Raw genomic sequence first — 19,521 nt, forward strand, 5'->3', positions numbered from 1 at the left:
TTAAGCAAACGGAAGAATCTCCTTGCCACGGGCCTTGAATCTCTTGACCATGTAGCCGGGCTTGCAATTTGACTCCCAGTCAACATCGAATCCCTTCTCGGGGTTGTGACCATTGGACAGTTGCTTTTGGAGAGACAGATCATCGGAACTGTCTGACATATCGGCCTCGCTTTCTTCGCCACAGGGGCAGTTGCCGGTTGTTCGGAGACCGGGAGTGACGCAAGGGCAAGAACCCAGGTTGCGGTTGCAAGGAACACACTTGTAGTAGGCAGGGCTGGAGCCGGTGCCAGTGGTGGAAAGGCGAACGCCGGGAAGACCGCAGGAATCGCACTTCCAGAAGGCAGGGTGATCGAAAGTCATGATGGATGATATAGTGTGAAGAAGTTTTTGAAACTGGGGTAGAAGTATAAGTAATTGCCACACAGGGGTAATAGACCAGGATGTGTCATGACATACCTTGAAGTATATGGTACTATAGAATGGAAGTAGAAAATGTACCTGAGAATCAGATCTAGAGATCTAGGAACGAGGATGAATAGGCTGAATGCTGAATGAATATTCTCAAAATCCGGGGAAGAAATGAGGGCTTATATAGAAATCTGAATCGCCGAATCCATAAGAATCCACGAGACTACCATAACCATAGTTACTACGAAATTTTCTTAGCGGGTGGCGTCGATCATTATGACGCTATTAGGACCGCCCCAACATAACCAAATGCAAAGTATGGGGTAAAAACAGCGCACATCCATGATCCATGGGGGAGGATCACGTAAAACGAGCCGGTTCTAGACTTCAGAACCATTGACGAGGTGATCCCAAAGGGTAAGAGCGGCTGTATCGGGTAAGGCCAAGACCGGCCTGTTAGGTAATATCGCGCAAAATGGGTCAAGTGACTCCGCTTAACCCTGGAATCCTTTACGTTTCTGTTACTAATCGGTTACTATATTCAGAAGAACTTGCTGGAAAATGAAGTCAGTTCCCGTGACGTGTGCGGCATTATTATCCAATAGTCGTTCGCCACTACCACCGAAACGCTTTTCGGTCCGAGCACCCCCCCCGCATTCTGGCTTTTCTTCGGCTTCTACTGGCCCAGTGGCCTGACGGCGGTCAGCCCTGGGAATGCGGAGGAGGGTGAGGAGATGAAGGTGAGGAGACAACAGTGCGGAGAAGATGTTCGGACTACATACAATATTCATGCATGATCAAAGAAGTGATACAAATTTCTCTTCAGATGAGGAATTGTTGAGAGAAATCGAAATTTCCTCAAACCCCTATCCAATCTCGTCATCTGACACGTGTTCGCTACGACGCCGCTCCGAGAATAGACCATGGCCACCGCCAAAGGAAGGTGGATCTATAAGGGGCAACATGAAAATTTTGTTTTATGAGTCAAGTGATCTAAACAAGGGATTGAAAATTGAAACGCCTTGATAGATCCACTGGCCCGAGGCGACATTGCGTGATTTGATCTGATCAATGCCGGCATCCTGGAATAGCCGGGCCGGTCGGTGATACCTCAGCAAAAAAGCCTCAGACCTGTAGTACATTCCTAGGTACGACCATAGAGGAAGAATAGTGCTTTCTGGGTCAGCTTGGCTTTACACAAGTGGCACCATATTACACCAGATTACCGTAGTACGTACTAACTACGGATATAGTTCCAAGGTTAAGGACTCCGCGGTAGGTAACGAAATACTGATCACTATATTTGCATGCTTTCCTAATTTCTCTCCCATTAGTAGGGGCCATCCATTTTTTTTTTTCGCTCATAGAGTCTTTAGTTCCAAGGCTGGGTCAGCATATGCTTTTTCGTAGATATTCAGGCACACAACTGGAGTCAACTCGCCCTTCTTCATTTTTTTTATGGTTTTTTTTAAAGTTCATTTGCCGCCTAGCTTCAGTTCTTACGTTGGTAGTTTGCACCTTCTTCAACAACTTCGTTCCATCTCTCTTTCGCACGAACATTTCAAGGCTCCGTTTCTGGCCAAGTATTCTCGACTTGCGGAGGAAAATGAAATATCCGCCAAAGGAGTGGAAGAACGAATATAGTAAAATGACTGACATGAAGGTTAAGATCGGGTGATCTAGTACATTCGAGTTATCATTGTCTGTCTACCGAGATCTGACCATGCAAGCGGTTATACTAGTAATTGGGAAAGGACGCCACGTCCCATGTGACTCTTCTCCCTCCCTCACAACCTCAAATTTTGCAACTCCGAGTCCTGATTGATTCGTATTACCTCTAACCTTAGCTGGTGAGGGTGAGTGCCCTTGGCACGAACTGCCTCAGGCATCCGTAAGCCTTCCAAGCTTTTCCTAGATAGCTTCACCTTAGCTCGCTCTTCATCTAATCACTCCTTTATGCCCACAATTATACCGAGCTCACTCATTCAAATCCCTCCAGTGACACTCAGTCAAATCCTACTCTTACATGCCCTAAATTCGGATCGCAGCACTCTCGATTGGCAATTTCCGCTACAATGCTCCCGCGGCCCCGAGAAACCAACCCGAGCCCACCTTCGCTTGATGTGACTACAACGCGATGTATGCCACTGTCTCCAAAGCGTTGTCGTCTACAGCGAGGGCAATCATACGGCACCGGCCGGAAAAATACACTTCCACGGTCTTGACGTGTTGACCAACTGCACGATTGTGAGTAACATCTGATAAGCGATATCTCCTTAAAGTGCCTCAATGTGGTCACCACGTGTGGGAGGTAAATGGAATGAACCGGGATTCGTTTAGACTAGGATGTTTCTCTGAAGCTCTAAAGGTCAAGACAAACCGTACCGACGAATATTCTCTCGCTGTTGCATTTGGCGATGAACTTCACCTAGCTGGAATGTGTTGGCTGGCGATCGAGATCTCTCAATCTCATCGAGCTATTGCAGCGATGATCACGTCGACTCCTTCCGACCGAAGAATACTCCTTATTCGACATTTTATTAGCAACTTGTGCCTGTGGGAAGTTCTGTGAAAAAAATCAAAAGTAGGTACAGTCCTGTGTCTGTGCAAGGACTAAATATGATTGTTGAAAAGACGGAAACGATTCGCAAACCAATGGCAGGCCTGGAAGGCGAATGAAATTATGGAAGCCCACCGCAGAAAACTCTCCAAGCACTCTGATTCTACATTATAAAGAATTCGCAGAGTAACTGGGTCGTCCGGTGTTATTTGATAACTAGAGCAAGGTGCAAATGTTAGTGCATCATGTTGAAGAGAATTGGTATCTGAGTCCACGGGTCTTTTTTAGCCTTGAGACAAATACCCCGAACAACCCCTCCAGGACTTCAAATATGATGATTCCTGATGATATTAGTGACCAGATGGTGCAATGCACAATTCCAAACAAATTAATCAGGTTTTTAGACCAGCCTGACTTGCAATTGTTTGATGGTGGAACCTTGGAAGGTTTGCTACGAGCCCTGGAGGTTATGCTTCTCCGATATCACACCTACCGTAACTCTACCTAGCTGCCTTTTTGATCTACCATACCTATTAGTGGGTAAAAACTTGAATGCAAGGTAGCTGCGCGCCCGGGCGGAAGCTCAAAACATGAATACAAAAACTTCTATATCTAGTACTAAATACATCGCAAAAAAAAGATAAAACCTGACTACAAAGAACGCCAATGAATTCTATATCTGCGAGCCCATATATCAATTGTCATCGAGCTCAATATCTTGCTCAGCACTTTGTGGTGTATCTTTCCCGGGACGGAGAGACTTGCGCCTTAGTACTACCTCTTGATGAGTCCATACATACCATCCACCAAGGGTGATGATAGCCAAGATGATTGTAGCAACGACGAAAATCCAGAATTGCTTTGATATTATGAGCTCTCCTGTGTTTTCTTCGAAATTAAACAAGTTCATCCCAATAACCGACTAATAGATGGCCTAGGTGTTAGATTGAATGCGGAAATACGGAGGTCTTGGGATTATTCTTACCGACACGAGGCTTGCGGGTAAGTAAATAAGTGTCACAAGTGTCACGATCCTGACAGTAGCATTGTCGTCAAAATTTCTGTTTCCCAGTTGGAGCAGCTGTTTGTTCGCATCGAGCATGCTCTTGTTCACATCGACCATTCGATTGTTAAGATCAAGCATCTTGCTGGTCATCCTGAAGCTCAGACTTATTTCAATCTAAATAATGTTAAAGCACTGGCCACCAAGAAGAACGAAGCAGGTGACTTACTATGTTCAATGTATCCTTTACCCTCTCCTTGATAATTTCAACACCATTAAGAAGTGGCTCGAGATGATCTTTGTGGTATATTGCACTTGTAGCAAGTTTTCCAAAGCCATTATCCTTATTCTTTTGCTGAGACGCAGAATCACGACTTATAGTTTCAAGCTTCTGAAGGGTTTCCAGGGTCGTCATCAACTGGGATGGGATTTCAAGGAGGCGGTTGCGTGCATTATGGATGTCTGCAATATTACCATCGCCATCTGATCGTTTAGTATTATTCATGCTTTCGTGAATGAAGCTTAATGTCCTATCAAACTAGACTTGAAAGTTAGAAATGTCAGAGACTGCGTGTTCTGAAAACTAACGTGTCGATCCACCTCCTTGCCAAGAAAGTTAATGTAAGAGCGCCAATCGTTAAGACATGATTTCAAGACAGCTTGATGGAGGGTGAACCAGATGGTATCTGCGAGCAGGTTCTTGTGGGAATTTGAAGAGAAAGCACTGAGCTCTTTCTGCATGGGCGTATCTGTGCCCACATGCAAGAATATCCAAAGGCTTTCGGTGTTCTTGGGATTTTGGCGGTGGAATATGCCAGCTTGTCTCATAGTCCAGCGACCGGGACCTCCTGTCACTGGGAATGTGAACCTATAAGAGATTTCTGGTACTTTTTTAGACATCTTAATTATGAAAGCCTTTATCCGGGAAAATCTACCTTGAATTCCACCTGAGCCACCTTCAGTTCTCAGTGCTCCTTCTCCCGCAGCAGCACTCAGTGGTTTGTTGCCGAATGTTGAAACCAAATCCCATAGACCCGGTCCGACATTGTATTTATCCAGTAGAGCTTCAAGTGCGTCTCTTGAAATTTTCAGCGGGCTAAGCGACGAGACAGAGTGGATCGAGCTTTATTTTGTAAAGTCCATGATGAGTAAAAGCAAACTGATCTGAGAATTAAGCGAGTCTTACACAATGCGTAATTGCGGGCGTGATGTTGTATTAATGTGCTGTTTAAACGATTCGGACTCTGTGAATACTTTCGCAGTGAATTCATCCACCGTGGACTCTAGAAGAAGCTTAGCATAGATCAAGCCTTCTGATGTTATCAAAAAACCACCCACTGCTTTCGTAGACAGAAATATTAGCGGGATCGTCTAATTGACAAAAAGTATGATAAGTGGTCTTGGTCGACATTCTAGTTCAATTTAATGTTTCAACCGTGACCAACTTGAAAATTTCACAACGTTGATTGAAACTTTATTGAATGATTGATAAATTTAAAGAAACTGCAAGCCCTGTATATAAATACAAATTGGAATCAGGGTGTAGGGATGTTCAAACACTGTCGGGAGGCAAGGGTAGCATCGCCCCAAAGATGAACCCCGGGAAGAGGCGGACGGCTGGGTTGTATCAGGTACACATGCGCCCGATGGTACCGTGGCCGAATATCATTGTTCAACGGGCAAATAAATAGAAGTAATGGTTGCCCAGCTAGGGAGGGTAAAAAATTATTAAAGGCCAATTCGTGGAATGCCTTGGTCGCGAGGCTGAAAACTCTGGGGCGCAATAGCACTGCCCGATTTATGCTGGCCAAATGGGCACAGGTCTCTTGGTTCTGATTGGTGCATGTATGTACAAGGATAATACGAGGACGCCTTGCACTTTTACCATGAGTTGCCCTCTCCAGTTAGCCTGGTGCAGCCCCATTTCAATTTGGCCTGGCGGACATCGCCGGTGAGAATAGGTCCTCGCTGCGGTGTGACAGCGATTTAAAGGCACAACTGCGCGTGCTTTCAATTGCAGTTAAAGTGATTGTCAACTACGGTGAAGAAGATTATATGAAATGCATCAATTCGGTTGTCAGCCCCAGTGGACCTGCTCCAACTCGCGAAGGTCGCTAGTCCACCAGATAAAGGTAAGCATTACCCCCTTTCAAGAAGCGGTGATGATCAACCTACGCTACTTCATACTGGAAGAGAAGAAAGAGAAGTCAGAAACAGTGAAACTTGAAGAGCAAACACGTGTCCATGGCAGAAACTTGAATATACCTCTTCTATCTCTCTTGGAGCTTGGAAAGAATATCGATCCTGACGAAACTAGTACAAATTTGTTACATCTTGCCTCGACTAGAGAACTAGATAGACTTTGGAGGCTTACTTCAACCTCAATTTTCCGTCCAAATATCTCTCTCAGTCTACTGATGAGCTTTTCACGCCTGATGTAAGAGCTCAAGTCCGCAGAGAGCGTGGTTGTAACTGAGGATCCGAAATAGGTACCTGTTGAAGACATTCTGGACGGTGCTTTTTGACTAATAATCGATGACGAAGCGTCGCGAAAAGAAGAAGATCTGAATTTGAGAATGAGAGGGGCAAAAAATTCGTACATTTTAAGGGAAATGTCAGCCGCTGAGCCTCAAATAACTTTGCTAGATTCCTTAGTAGAAGAACCGTCAAGTGAGTATACGCAATTACCTAGGCACACAACTACCAATCAATTTTGGGGACCAGATGTCATAGGACCCTGCCTGATACTATTTAATTTCTTCACGCATCCATTAATAAATTAAGGACCACTGTGGCTGCCATGATGAAACTCCTTCCACCAATTATTCCAGTTCATTCTCGAATCTCCAATGCACGAGACCGTGCAAACCCTCGAGTGTCAACAGCGCCAACAAGCTAGTCTTCGTGAGCGGTGCTCGCGATATTTTGATTTCGCCCGGGTAAGGAGAGGGGTCGAAAGAAGCAATATGCGTCTTCCCTTTCGAAGCTAGTCCAGATATAACAATTACTCCGGTAAAAAGAGATTATTTAAAATAATTGTGAGATCACTATCCTTCTAAGCTTGAAGTTGCTAGATGATCGATTAGGGAAAAGTACCAGGCGCATCGCAGAGATAGCCTGGGATGAAGGGTTTGCTACCAAGAAAAGACTTCAGCCTCGCTTGGTCCTCAGCTCAGTCTAGCTCTAAAGCGACTGCCAAGCACAAGCCCTTATTTCAATTGGCGGTTTGGTAGGCAGTTTCCACCAAGATGCAGGTGATTTCTCTCATCGGGTCTTTTCGCCGTCCAGAACAATCCAACCATCTTGGACCTAGTCCACTCTCGAAAGCGGGGATGAAGATCAGTGCTTTGTACGCCGTAGCGCTGACATTGCCACCTCGTGTACTCCATAGATGAGGCTCTTTGCAAGTTTCTTGGCACCACATCATTCTCCTGGGCTGATTATCAGACACTCTTGTTCGTCACCCTCCTCATTTTCTCCCTTACCAACCCCTTATATGCTTTCCAGCTGTTGAATTTTATAGAGCGCCAAGATCTCCAGACCTCCTCCTCGAAGGCGTTGACCGAAGGATTTCCGAAATGGATATAGACTATGAGAATGGCCCAGCTATGTTCGCGTCGCACCATGTGATCCCACCAATAACCCAACAGAAAGGCTAACAATGCCTAATAAATCAGCCCTCTATCTGACCAGCGAACCGAGGATCTCGTGAGAGGGGTAGAACAGTTTCACAAGTGGCTCAAACTCAAGGATATCATCGAAAAAGACACCCTCATCAAAGGCGCGAAGATAGCAAGGGCTCCGGACAACTTCGCCCTGGTAGGTCTCAGTGTTCCTGAAGAGGAAGCAATAACGAGCGAGGATAAGCAATTACCCTGGCAAACTAGAGGTCTCCTAGTCACTATCATGGTGACTGCTTGCGCTGCTATTACCCAGTTTGTCTTCAGCGCCCTTAATCTTCTGAACTTTGCCTGATGGTCATTATAGGGGATGGCAACAATCTACAATCAACGGAAGCGCGCTTTTCTTATGGCAGGACGATTTGCACCTTGACAAAAACAAGGATGAGCTGCTGATTGGCCTGATCAACGCAGCTCCTTGGCTTTCTGCGAGCTTAGTGTACGTGATGATGTGATATTCCACGCCCAATTCATGCAACAAGATCGCAATTCTGATCCCAGAACAGAGGAACGTGGTTGAGTGATCCCTTGCAAGATCGATTTGGACGACGCCCAGCGTTGTTCGTTGCTGCTTTGTTCTGCATAATTTTAGTGATAGGTATGCAACAATCATATGACTCAATTTGAACCTCTTCTTTACTATTATACTACCACTTGATCCAATTTAATACCTACATAACTCGTATAGGGACGGCCCAATGCAATCGATGGCAAACGCTACTCGTCTGTCGCTGTTTACTTGGTGTTGGGGTAGGTTCAACTCTATTTCCCATCTTATCCCTTCTTCATTACTTACTATAGCTTTCTCGGATGACCCATAACCCTATACTGAAACTTTTGGATTGAACAGATCGGTTCAAAAGCTTCGATCGCGCCGGTATTTGCGGCTGAGGCAGCTCCTGATAAACATCGAGGTCAAGTCTTAATGATGTGGCAGCTCTTTGATGCATTGTAAGTTCGTGCATGGTATGAAAAGCAAACATCTAATACCGTCCCTTTTCAGCGGCATTTTTCTAGGGTTTCTTTGTGCTTTCCTAGTTCGAGGCAATTGGAGGGTACTTCTTGCGACCGCGATAATTCCCGCTATTGTCTTGTTGTTCCTAGTATCCATCTGCACTGAGTCGCCGCGCTTTTTAATACAAAAGCATAGATACGCAGATGCTTACAAAAGTCTCCTTCAGCTTCGAGGGACCGAAATACAGGCCGCTCGGGACCTTTACAACATACATTCTCAGCTTCAGGTAGAAGCAACGAGGAGATGGAGGCCCAACGAAAGCCAGTGGTCAGAGAGGTTCGAGCTCTATATTTATCAAAGATGGATAAGAGAAGAAAACTTCTTCAGTCGCATGTGGTATTTATTCACGGCCCCGCGAAATCGGAGAGCGTGCATGGTGGCTTTGATCGTGATGTTATCACAGCAATTATGTGGAGTGAGTTATTATACCAAGTTATATCGAAATCTGGCATGTTTATTTTGGCTACTAACACTTTATGTACCACTAACAGATAAATGTTCTGGCATTCTATTCATCAGCTCTTATAGAAGCTAGTGGGATGTCCAATCCCAAACCTAGAATCGAGGGCTACAACTTGGGTGAGTGGATATACGTAACTCTAAGGCAGGCAGGTGGCTGATCGTCATACAGGCTTTGGTCTGGCAAATTTTCTTTTCACTTTTCCAGCATTTCGTTTTGTTGACTCGAGAGGTCGTCGACCCCTGCTTCTCGTTTCGTTCTCTGGCATGCTGTTCAGCCTGGCTGCTGTCACAGGCTTCTTCAAACTGACCGACCCTGAGACTCGACTCATCTTGGTGTCAATAATCAGCATTGCATTTTTTGTCCTTTTCTACTCGATTGGCGCGGGTCCCATCCCATTTACTTTGAGCGCAGAAGTATTCCCTTTGCATGTACGCGGTAAGTCAAGCGACCTCGCTAATCCACCTCACATACGCTTGGGTGTCTAAAAAGCTAACAAGTGTTAGATGTGGGGATGAGCTTCAGCGTTATGATAAATTTTCTTTTTCTTGGTCTTTTGGTATTTGCTGTCCCCTCGTTGACCAACAAATTCGGAAACGGAAATGTTTGTGGAAACGAAGATTCGGAAAACCAGCACTTTTGCGATGGACAGGCAAATCTTTTGGGATTTTTTACGTGAGAAGGCAAGATCTTGTATCTATTCACAAGTACTGAGACTTCTCTACACAGGGGACTTAATTTCTTGGCATTGGCTTTGATCTTTTTTTTGGTAAGTCCAATGAGGTCTACTTGAGAAAACTGTGGACTTTTGCTGAACCCCCAGGTCCCCGAAACCAATGAAATTACATCGCTTGAAGCCATGAATACAATATGTAAGCTTCTGAGTTGCTTTAATTTGCAACACAGTACGCTGCATTGGTCATTCTAATCAATTTCACAGTCGATGATCCAACAATGAAGCATGTCCGAGACCATTGCCGCCCTTTGAGGAGACGTCTATACGAGAGGTCTTCGCCACGGGAAGACATAGAACTTCAAGTTCAAGAGCGGGAATCATGATACTATACCAGTATTATTTTTTGAATAATACTTAGGTAGCTGAAGTTTGAATTATTGATTAGGACATCATGGCTGAAATAATCAATTGATGAATATAAAGTGCCCGTACTAGCACCTCTGGAATGTTTCAGTCTATTGCTTCCAAGCTTACTAGCAGTTGAATGCGCTAGATCCAGAGTAGTAGTTGCTGTCCGTTTCAAGGCTTTGCTATAATACTCAGGAATATTTATTGAAAACTCTGTCTTTCCTGAGAGCTCATTAAAAGTTAATCACATTAAAAAAGAAAAATCTAATCAAATTCGACAGGATGGAGTTATCGAAGCAAAAGAATCGGCTCACCGACTCGGATTTGACGCTATTGTTCTCGTCAGCCTTTTAATCAACCTTTTCATTTCATGTGTGGCCTTAATCTCTCCACGAGGAAGTTCTGCACCAGCCATCATCAACTCCTCGACGATATCAACTTTGTTTTCTTTAATGGCAATTTCCAATGGGCTTCTTCGTGGGTATGGCATGTTAACATTCCCCCCTCCGTCGAGGAGCGCATCGAATTTTCTTTTCCATCGGGCATTGGCCTTCGGGATTCCATATTTCCCATGCACCCCGTTCCATATGTGTCGCATTATAGGTGTCTCATATCCCGTTATACCACTCGGAGACAGGTTGAAATCCATATTTCTACCCAAAAATGCCCTGATAAGATCTTCTTCGGAGGCAATATTATCGACTGCATAATGCAGGCAGTTATGTTTGTCATCTCCCGTGCAGATTTTGGTATCCGCACCAGCATCCAAGAGCGCCGAAACCACAGCGACATGACCTCGATAAGCTGCTTCCATGAGTGGTGTTTTCCCCTTTGTAGAAAGCTCATTTAGCCCAGACTCGGAGTTGTTCCTGACCAGGGCACCAATCAAGAGTCTCACTAAATCCACATCACCTTTTGAAATAGCAAGATGTAAGGGAGTCTCTTTTGCGAATGAGGGAGTTTCCACATCCAAATCTGATTTGTACTGCAAAAGCGCACTGACAATAGGAGCGCTTTCCCCTTTTATTTTGATAGCGTGAATCAAAGGTCGGTCATTTTCATGGTGTTCTTCGACATCAGGTTTGCTTTTCAGACATTCTTTCACACTTTTGACGTCTCCGGACTCGATGATTACCACAAGTAAACCGATACTCAATCGATCTATTGGTGGGCCAGGAGTTCTTAAATCGGGGTCACTCGAGATACTCGACCGAGGGGGCGTGCTAATAGGCAATGGCGTGGTAGAGCCTGGATCGGTGAATGGCAATCCGTCCCCGGTTGCCATCCTATAAAGACTGTGCAAGTGGCGCCGAACTTTAGTTGCCGAGGGTCGCGATTCGCTGTTTATCTGAAGCATCGAACTAAGGAGACTCTTCATCTCGGTCAGGAACAAGTTGTGGAATGATCCGCAATATAGGTCTGGCAGCTCCTCAATCCATTTCTCTACCTCCGGGTTCAGAGCCGGAAGGCCTTCTCCACAAAAACGGACGTTGAAAGGTTTCCAGGTCAATTTTCTCTCTAATGGTCGCTCTTCCAAAGCACGAGGTAGAAAATGATGTGCATGTGCAAGTCCTAGCCCAAATATCTGCGTAAGGATGCACCCGAAAGACCAAATATCGCTTTTTTGTGAAGCATGTGGATCGGGTGCTTGGTACATTCCGCCCCGTGGTGGAGGAACTGAATTCCTGGTGCTGAACAAGCCAGATTCGTATATATCTCTCGAAAGACTGCTATTGTATTGCTGAGATACGCCAAAGTCGGTGATTCCCCACGTTCCTGTCGACGAGTCGTCCTTTTTGAAGACCAGGATGTTTCGAGGTCTGAAATCCGCGTGACAAAGGGCCTGCTGTGGAAGTTTAGGCCACTCGCATTTAGCCTGTAGACCACCATGCAGGAATTTAAGGGCTCCTGCGAGCTCACCAGACTCTTTAAGGAGACTTGCAAGCAAGGAAGCGTCAAATTTCATGGATTGGTATCCTCCAAGGAGATAGTCTTCCAAATCCATATCCGCCCATGGCATGATGATATTCAAATCGGTGTCAATCATGACAGTTGCAAGGGGGTAAACAATTCGTTTATGGTAGGACAAGCTGGATTGGAGAAATTCCAACTGTAGGCGTTCGGCGTGGAAGTTTTTGGTCGGGAAGCGCTTTCGAGCAACCGTGAGTTTGACCTGGGGACATGAAGGGAAATATTAGCTCACTTCAGGAATATCGTCCTAGTTACCTAGGTACCTTCTAGATACCCACTAACCGAATTTGTTTGGTCTCGTACGCCGAGATGATAACTTGAATTTTTCAAGACAATGTGACCAGGTGATACTGTTTCCTTCGTTACTTCTCCAAATGCACCATTTCTGGGGGAGCAGTCTTGTCGCACTAGCGGTAAACGTGTTTCTGGTTTGTAATTGCGCTCTTCATCACGTTTGTATCTGCGCTCCTCATCACAGATCACAGCCATAGGGATGTAGGTCCATCTGTATTGCAGGAACTGTTCAATGAAGGGGGTATCGCCAAGAAACGACTCGTGTTTGAGGTCATCGTATTTCAGATTCTCGATGTTATCGTCGCGGCGTTCGCTGGCTGCGTCGGGATGTAGAAAAAAAAATTTGTTTGAACCTTGGCCAGCCGGACCAAGAAATGCCAATCAACAGTGAGATCATTCGGAGCAGACTATCTCGTGCTTCTTCAATTTGCGAGTCTGAGATTGCCCGATCGGTGCCATGATCGGGGTCACAGTAAGGATCCCTTAGAAACCGGTCGAGACGATTGCCCGCCCATACCTTTTGAATTTTGTCATACGGGATAAATGTCACGTCGGGTATGCCTTTATTATATGTCTCAAGGTGTATTTCCCTCTTGATTTCTTCAAGCTCCCCATTCCAGGTCATTTGGGTGGCGATGAGAAGGGCAGAAGCCCCAGGTTGACCCAAGATTAGACAAAGATAATCCGGGGCTTTTATTAGAAGGTAGTTGTGGCCGTGCAAAGAAGGGAGTTTCAGTGATAAGGCGGGGTGCTTTGAATCGAACCCTAGGAAATAATTGTCAGCTGAAAACTGCAGGGTACCTAGTGAGGAGAAAGCTGCCCAACAGACTCGAGGGGTCTCAGCCTCAATTTGTCAGTTATATTCGCCAAGCCCACCATGGCGCGACAACGAGAGATCGAATCCCAGGCCAACCCTTCATGATAGGAGGGGAATAAGATAATTATCTTCATTTTATGTTGCCCACTTTCCTCTCAACAGCCTGAAGCATTGCCACTTAGACTCCGTTAGGATCAGAGCTGGAGAGCGGGGCGATAGAAGGGTTACCCCGGACTGTGGAGAAGGTCGGGGTAAACGGGGAACATTGCACCAACGCATTCTTCTGAATTCCATTAGATCATGCAATGGTCTGAGGCTGACTGTTACTGGGATTACCCTTCATTTCCGTCACGGCGATGGATCTTTCCCTAGTCTCGTATTCAGGCAAAGCAGATCTAGCCGCCGTACCCCTCGGGGCTGTCAGCCTCACTTTATGGCCCAATACATCACATCACAAACAGGTCTATGTCTCCTCCTTCCACCGAGTCTTTAGGGGCTCTTAAATTTTCATATGAACAGCATAGATTTAAATTAATGTAGTTCTCCTGCGCCTGCTTCGCTACTTTCTATGGCGGATTATATATTCAAGTGTGATGTGATGCCTTTGGCATTCGGGCACACTTAGTTACTACCTAGGTGATATTATGTGATTCTAGCATTCAGTGCTAGTATTTTCTTTTTGTCCATGCTTCATAGGTAGAGTATCCAACTTGAAGTTGCTCACTGGCAATGCACCGATGTCATGGTGGATCTACTATAGTAACGAGTGGGGTCGGATGATGATGCACCCGGCCCGAGCTTTTGTTTGTTTACATTTTGGCATTTGGACCCAAACTGAATTTCAAGGCAGCAAAGTTGAAAGATTTTTGATCAGAAATCAAAACAATGGTATCATGTTCGGGTAAATAGTACAGTAGTATCAGTAGTAGAAACAGTAATGGTACAGAGCTCCGCCAACAGCACTTGCAAGAAGGAGCAGGACAAGGAATGTGCACAGAGAAAACCACCCGAATTAAAGCGCAGCCGTAGCAAAAGCGCGTGTTCGTTCAGACAGCCAAATCAAGTCAAGGGAAAATAAAGGAAAGAGATATGTCCACATAACCAGATGCGAAAAATGACAGATTCGAGAGAACAATCTTGTGCGAAAAAACCGGGGAAAGAAACAGATAGAGTCACATGTTGGTTGCAAGCAGAAAGGTTCATAATACATGGGGTGGTTCTTGCAACAGCAGAGGGGATATAATGGGGACATGAAGGGAGGTCGTATGATACAGGAGATTCAGGAGAACTGGAAAAAAGGGTCTGTCGGTATTCAGCGGCGACTCGGTCGAAGTCCAACTCGGCCGCCCGCAACGAGTGAGTGCCATCGTCGCCCGACGTCGCTGGTGGTTTGGCGACCCATTTGGCGCGCACACTCGTCCCATTCTTTTTGGGAGAGTCGGAACCGTTCGAGGACCAGCTGGAGTAGGCGCTGATCTTCTTCAGCGGACCACTCGTCAGCGAAGGGCGCTGAGACAGGCGCGGGCGCAGACGCATCGGCCTCTTCGATTGAAGGAAGAAGGGCGTCTGGATCAACGCGCGCGCCAAACTCTTGGAGGCGCTGATCTAGACGGCGCTGGGCTGGGGAGGGCGGCGATTGTGTGATGGGAGGAGAGTGGAGGGAATAGAAATCTGTCGAAGAGAGGCCAAGCGGTAGCTCGTAGGGGACGTGCCGTTGGCGTTTGGGGGTGGATGGGCGATTGCGACTGATCTCATTGTCGCTGTCGCTTTCGTCGTCGAAGCTGGAGCGCCGGCGCTTGTTGGCACCGCGCGCGGGCGCGGAGGGGGCAGGTGGAGGTGTGGTTGCGAGAAGAGCTGGGGGAGGTGTTGGGCGCGGCGATGCAGGCCGTGCGAGTTTGCGCGATCGCGATGAGCGACGCGGTGGGTTGAGAGGGAGAGGGCTCTGGAGACGTTGCGGCTTCACGGATCGTCGGGGTGAAGGGGCCGGTGAGCCATTAAGAAGAGATTGGAGAGCGCGGCAGGTTCCAAGAAGACCGTTGCCATTTGTATTTCCTCTGTCTGAGGGAGGAGGAGTGGAGAAGAGGCGACTGGGAGTAAAGCGAGACGACCGGCGCACATCGCATGGGAGGGCAGATGGGAGAAGCATAATGTCGCGATTGGAAGAATCAATGATTTAGAGCGATTGGGAAATGATTGAAGAGTGTATATGGTCGAGGAGGTGGTGTTGTTGTGTCGCAAGTTGGTTTGCGCTGGAAGGCGGATGGATTTGTGCGCGCGCGATTTGCGCTGGGAAGATGCGCCGGAGGTGGTTGCGAGGCGTGACGAGGGAGTTATGGGATAAAGAACGAGTGGAGAATAATCTCGTCGAGAAGCGCTTTGAAAACCACCAGGACCGGAGAGATTCGAGGGTAGAGTAAAAAATAGAGAGAAGGAGAGAGTGGAGAGAGAGTGTGTCCAAAGGGGAGAAAGAGAATTGGCGGGGGGCGACGGGTAAGTGGGCGCTGAGTGGGTGTTGGGCGCGGCAGGCGATAAAATGAGAAAAAATGGGAAAGGCCGCAAACGGTCAAGCGAACATCTCCCGGGATCCACTTCAACTTCGTGATATGCCAAATGGGAGCACAATCAAAGAATGGACTGATGATAGTAATAAAGAGTAGAGTAGAGTAGAGTATAGTCGAGTCGAATAAAGAAAGAATTGAATAATGAAAGAGTGATCTGATCTGCCTGAGCAACGAATGACTGAACCAAAGTTGATTCGGGATTAGGTCTATACTCTCCTCTCTTCTCTCAACTGCAGTCCTCCCTCTCTTCTATTATACCTACTCCAACTACAGGATCTCCATCACTACAAGAAAGGGTTGCAGGAACCATTGCCCCTCGCCAACAATGACACTGTGTGTTCTATTCCCAGTGAAACCCGAGCAAAGGAGGCCCAGACAAAGAAGCCCATGCAAGGGATAAGAACAAGGAACGAGGGACGAGGAGGCACACCTTGGCCAGGGGAGCACGAGGCAATGCGGCCCCTGAAATGCCGATCCTTTTTGGGGGGGTTTGACAAAGAAGAGCGTTCAATGCTTTCAAAAGTGAAGGACCCGTGATGACCCGCTCAGGCTCCATCAATGACTGTAGAATGGCCCAAGCTACTCTAACTGAAGAGGATCGACAGGCAAAAAGTATCATCATGACCGCATGATCTTATCCATTGAGGGGACTATCGCATCCGCCTAGTGCCCGGGTACCCGGCTGTGGATGCAATATCAATGACAATGACGCGCAGTGGCCTGCAGCGGGCCAATGCAATGCCAGTCCAGGCCTCGTGCCTATTGACCACGCTAGTGCAGAGTAGGTATCTGTCGGCAATTGCATGATCTCAATCTCAATAAAATCTCAATTTCCCATTTCTCCTCTCAAAGTGCCTCCAATTGGCGACCAAACGTGGTTTAATAGACTTCTAGAGGACTTGGACCACGTCCAGGGTCAGCCTTTCCTTTCTTCCTGTCATACCACCCTTCAAGGCTGGCGAGAAGGGTTCCGACCCTGCCATACCAGCCCTCGAGAAGGAGAGGATAACCAGTTTCGTTTCTACCAGGGTCCTAGTCCTAGTCTGAGTCCTGGGTTCAGGTTCATTCCGCGAGGCTCAAAGAAGCGCGTCTCCCACGCGTTTCCGATACGCGTGGCCACGCGCGTGGGAGACGCGGGTCGCGCCGACCAATCAGAGACAGTCGGTAGTCGGTATCTTTCCTATTTGGGATGTGCCTGCTAGAGCCACGTGCGTCAGAGTATTACATTTACTCTGTAGAAAAGTATGGAATTACTCTACTCCGTCGAGTATGCATGATGTACTAGAGAACAGAGTACAAAATATTCTTTCAACTACCATGCAAGCTATTGAACCTTTACCGATGCGCCCACCCACTCTTCATCACCAACATTTTTGCTTAACCTGAATGCTTCGAGACCCGTTGGAACTATACAAGTTTTCCCTCCCACACTTCCGAGGCGAAGATAGCTAGTATCACTAATCTCCATAAAGATAGCCCTTGCGTTCTGCACGGTCCAGGCAGAACAATCGGCCTCTTCCTCTGCACTGTCCTGCATCACCTCGGCATCACCCGTCCTTTGCGGGGTGCAGCCCGCAGGTGCAGACTGCATCCCGACGGCCCTGCACACCACCACCAAACGTGTACATTATCATCTCCATACATGACATGAATGATCAATTCTATGAAAGATTCGTCGACCTCTTGCCCCCACAGAGCTCGTACCAACGATTTCGCGATTTCCTCGATCCATCCCGTCCTGGATAGGGATACTCCGCCCTCTCATCGCACCCTCAAGGGCGGTCCTTTTTTTCGTTCTACCACCTTTCAATCAAACCAGTAGTCGGACTAAATCAAGAAAAGCATTTCCCACCATATCTCTACTACCGTGGACGTGCCCCTCCACCCCTCCATCCCTCACCCAAGACCCCAGCCACTAACCAAAATCCAATCAGACGCAAGGGATCCCGAACTCAGATACAACTATTCCTCACCAACACAACTGATAGGCGCAGACTAGATTAATCTCAAGACTAACCGGACACAGGCAGATCAAGGATCTATATCCAAACATCGTGCCCTGTAGGTAATATTTAGCCTTTGGCTCTTCCTTGGCTAAAGGTTACTACACAACCCTTCATCCCGAGGCTGCCCTACAGAGTCCGGCCTGCACGACTAATGCAAGACATCCCCCTGTCCACAACGGGCACTAATGCAGATCATCTCCCAGAACTCTGATACCTTTCGTGCGCACCTGTGGCTGGGATCAATCCCTCGTTGCCCCTCCAACGGGGCTTAGCTAGGGCTTTGATACTCCTTTGCCAGGAGTGTGTACCAAGTCTCACAATTTCGCTCTGGGAACCCCCGTTTGAAGGTTTTAGATCCTTGGCGTCTACTTGTGATTCGGTCTCGTGGTGGCTATGTCTTATACTCTATCCCGGATTGAGTAATGAAAATCGGGATTCCGATGGCTGTTGGGGTAATTCATCGTCGATTTACCACCATGGCGATGGGGCTTTGGTCGTCTGTTGAGTATCGAGCCTGATACACTTTCATGTGAAATCTGATTAAAACCAATGATTAATATTCTTCCAAATATGAACTGGTTTCTGCGGGTCATCTGCTGGTTCCATACAGTTTCCACGCCTGCAAAAAGAAGCCAAGGTTAATTTCATTCCAAACCTTCCTATCCCATCAATAAATCACCAGGGAAATCGATTCAAATCTGAATGAATGCAGTCATTGGTCTGATAAATGGATATCATCGATATCCCACCCGAGGTCAACTCCCCTCCGAGCCCAACACAAGTTAAGACATCACAGTCAAATGACCCACCCGCAACCCTTGAAGCTGAGACCACATCGATCTGGTGGACCATCTCGTCCATTCCCAGTTCAGACACAGGGACAGTCTCCTTGACTTTTCCAACCCTGTCTGCCGGTCAAACCCAGTGCCGACCCGGGCCCACCTCACCCTAGGTCACACGGGGTGTGCCCTTTGTCGCCCTGCTCAGTGGCCATGGGCACCCCATCAAATGATAGACACTAGGGGCAAGACATTGATCAATTCTCACCTCAAAAGCCTCCATCTAATCTCTCTGGCCCCGACCAGCCAATAGATTCTATTCGCGCCCTCCAGTTCAATGCAACTTCAAGTTAGCGTGTGATCAAGGAAAGGGCTCGTTAGCCTAGGGTTTGTCCCACCCTCGCCCTCGAAGGGCTGTTCAGCGTCGTGTTCGTTGCCACTGTGGATAGTTCCCAGTGAAATCTCGATTGCGAGGCCCTTTTCGTGGTTGTGTGGAGTTCGCTGCGTGATATTCAATAATTCATTCGCCTTGGGCAGTTGCGTTATCGAAGCAATGCTCCCTCCTCTCTCCGCTTTCTTTCTGGTGCTCCTATGGTCTTTGTTTCAACGAGGAGAGAACGTCCCTTTAAGGGGCATTGCCACCCAATGTTTTTGTTTTGATCTATTGATTTCCTTGACACCCTAGCAACCTAGTGAGACATGGGACAATTATTGGTTTGGGATTCAGAAACAGGAATCACTCCTTCGTGGTTTGTACTAGATAGTATGTTGCTGAGTTGGTTTGTCCATCTTCGAAGGGGGGGCTCTTGCTTTCTTCTATGGGGAAGAACATGCGGCGTGGTGCAGCTTGGCTACAATGTGCTCTAGGTTGGCGAGGAAGACT

At 47.1% G+C, this 19,521-nt stretch overlaps 5 protein-coding genes across 5 annotated transcripts; 1 reads left to right on the forward strand and 4 right to left on the reverse strand.

Annotated features, from left to right (window-relative positions):
• N7533_004206 (uncharacterized protein) lies at positions 1 to 360 on the reverse strand (the record flags this gene model as incomplete). The annotated part of the gene is made up of 1 exon (XM_057100856.1): positions 1 to 360. One exon carries the CDS (start codon positions 358 to 360, stop codon positions 1 to 3), a length of 360 nt encoding a protein of 119 aa, XP_056960486.1.
• Positions 361 to 3,662: 3,302 nt separating this feature from the next.
• N7533_004207 (uncharacterized protein) lies at positions 3,663 to 5,382 on the reverse strand (the record flags this gene model as incomplete). The annotated part of the gene is made up of 6 exons (XM_057100857.1): positions 3,663 to 3,890; positions 3,954 to 4,148; positions 4,201 to 4,509; positions 4,560 to 5,094; positions 5,158 to 5,254; positions 5,310 to 5,382. 6 exons carry the CDS (start codon positions 5,380 to 5,382, stop codon positions 3,663 to 3,665), a joined length of 1,437 nt encoding a protein of 478 aa, XP_056960487.1.
• Positions 5,383 to 7,549: 2,167 nt separating this feature from the next.
• N7533_004208 (MFS transporter) lies at positions 7,550 to 7,946 on the forward strand (the record flags this gene model as incomplete). The annotated part of the gene is made up of 2 exons (XM_057100858.1): positions 7,550 to 7,581; positions 7,649 to 7,946. The coding sequence occupies 2 exons, from the start codon at positions 7,550 to 7,552 to the stop codon at positions 7,944 to 7,946; spliced, it is 330 nt and encodes a 109-aa protein (XP_056960488.1).
• A 2,574-nt stretch (positions 7,947 to 10,520) lies between these two features.
• N7533_004209 (ankyrin repeat and protein kinase domain-containing protein) lies at positions 10,521 to 13,100 on the reverse strand (the record flags this gene model as incomplete). The annotated part of the gene is made up of 3 exons (XM_057100859.1): positions 10,521 to 12,383; positions 12,464 to 12,788; positions 12,829 to 13,100. 3 exons carry the CDS (start codon positions 13,098 to 13,100, stop codon positions 10,521 to 10,523), a joined length of 2,460 nt encoding a protein of 819 aa, XP_056960489.1.
• A 1,504-nt stretch (positions 13,101 to 14,604) lies between these two features.
• Positions 14,605 to 15,438, reverse strand: N7533_004210 (uncharacterized protein; the record flags this gene model as incomplete). Its single annotated transcript, XM_057100860.1, has 1 exon — positions 14,605 to 15,438. One exon carries the CDS (start codon positions 15,436 to 15,438, stop codon positions 14,605 to 14,607), a length of 834 nt encoding a protein of 277 aa, XP_056960490.1.
• Positions 15,439 to 19,521: the final 4,083 nt, after the last annotated feature.

This window comes from Penicillium manginii, assembly GCF_028828005.1.
Source record: "Penicillium manginii strain IBT 31320 chromosome Unknown utg000004l:1.0-7231830.0:1.0-7236170.0, whole genome shotgun sequence".
Classification (NCBI taxonomy): domain Eukaryota; kingdom Fungi; phylum Ascomycota; class Eurotiomycetes; order Eurotiales; family Aspergillaceae; genus Penicillium; species Penicillium manginii.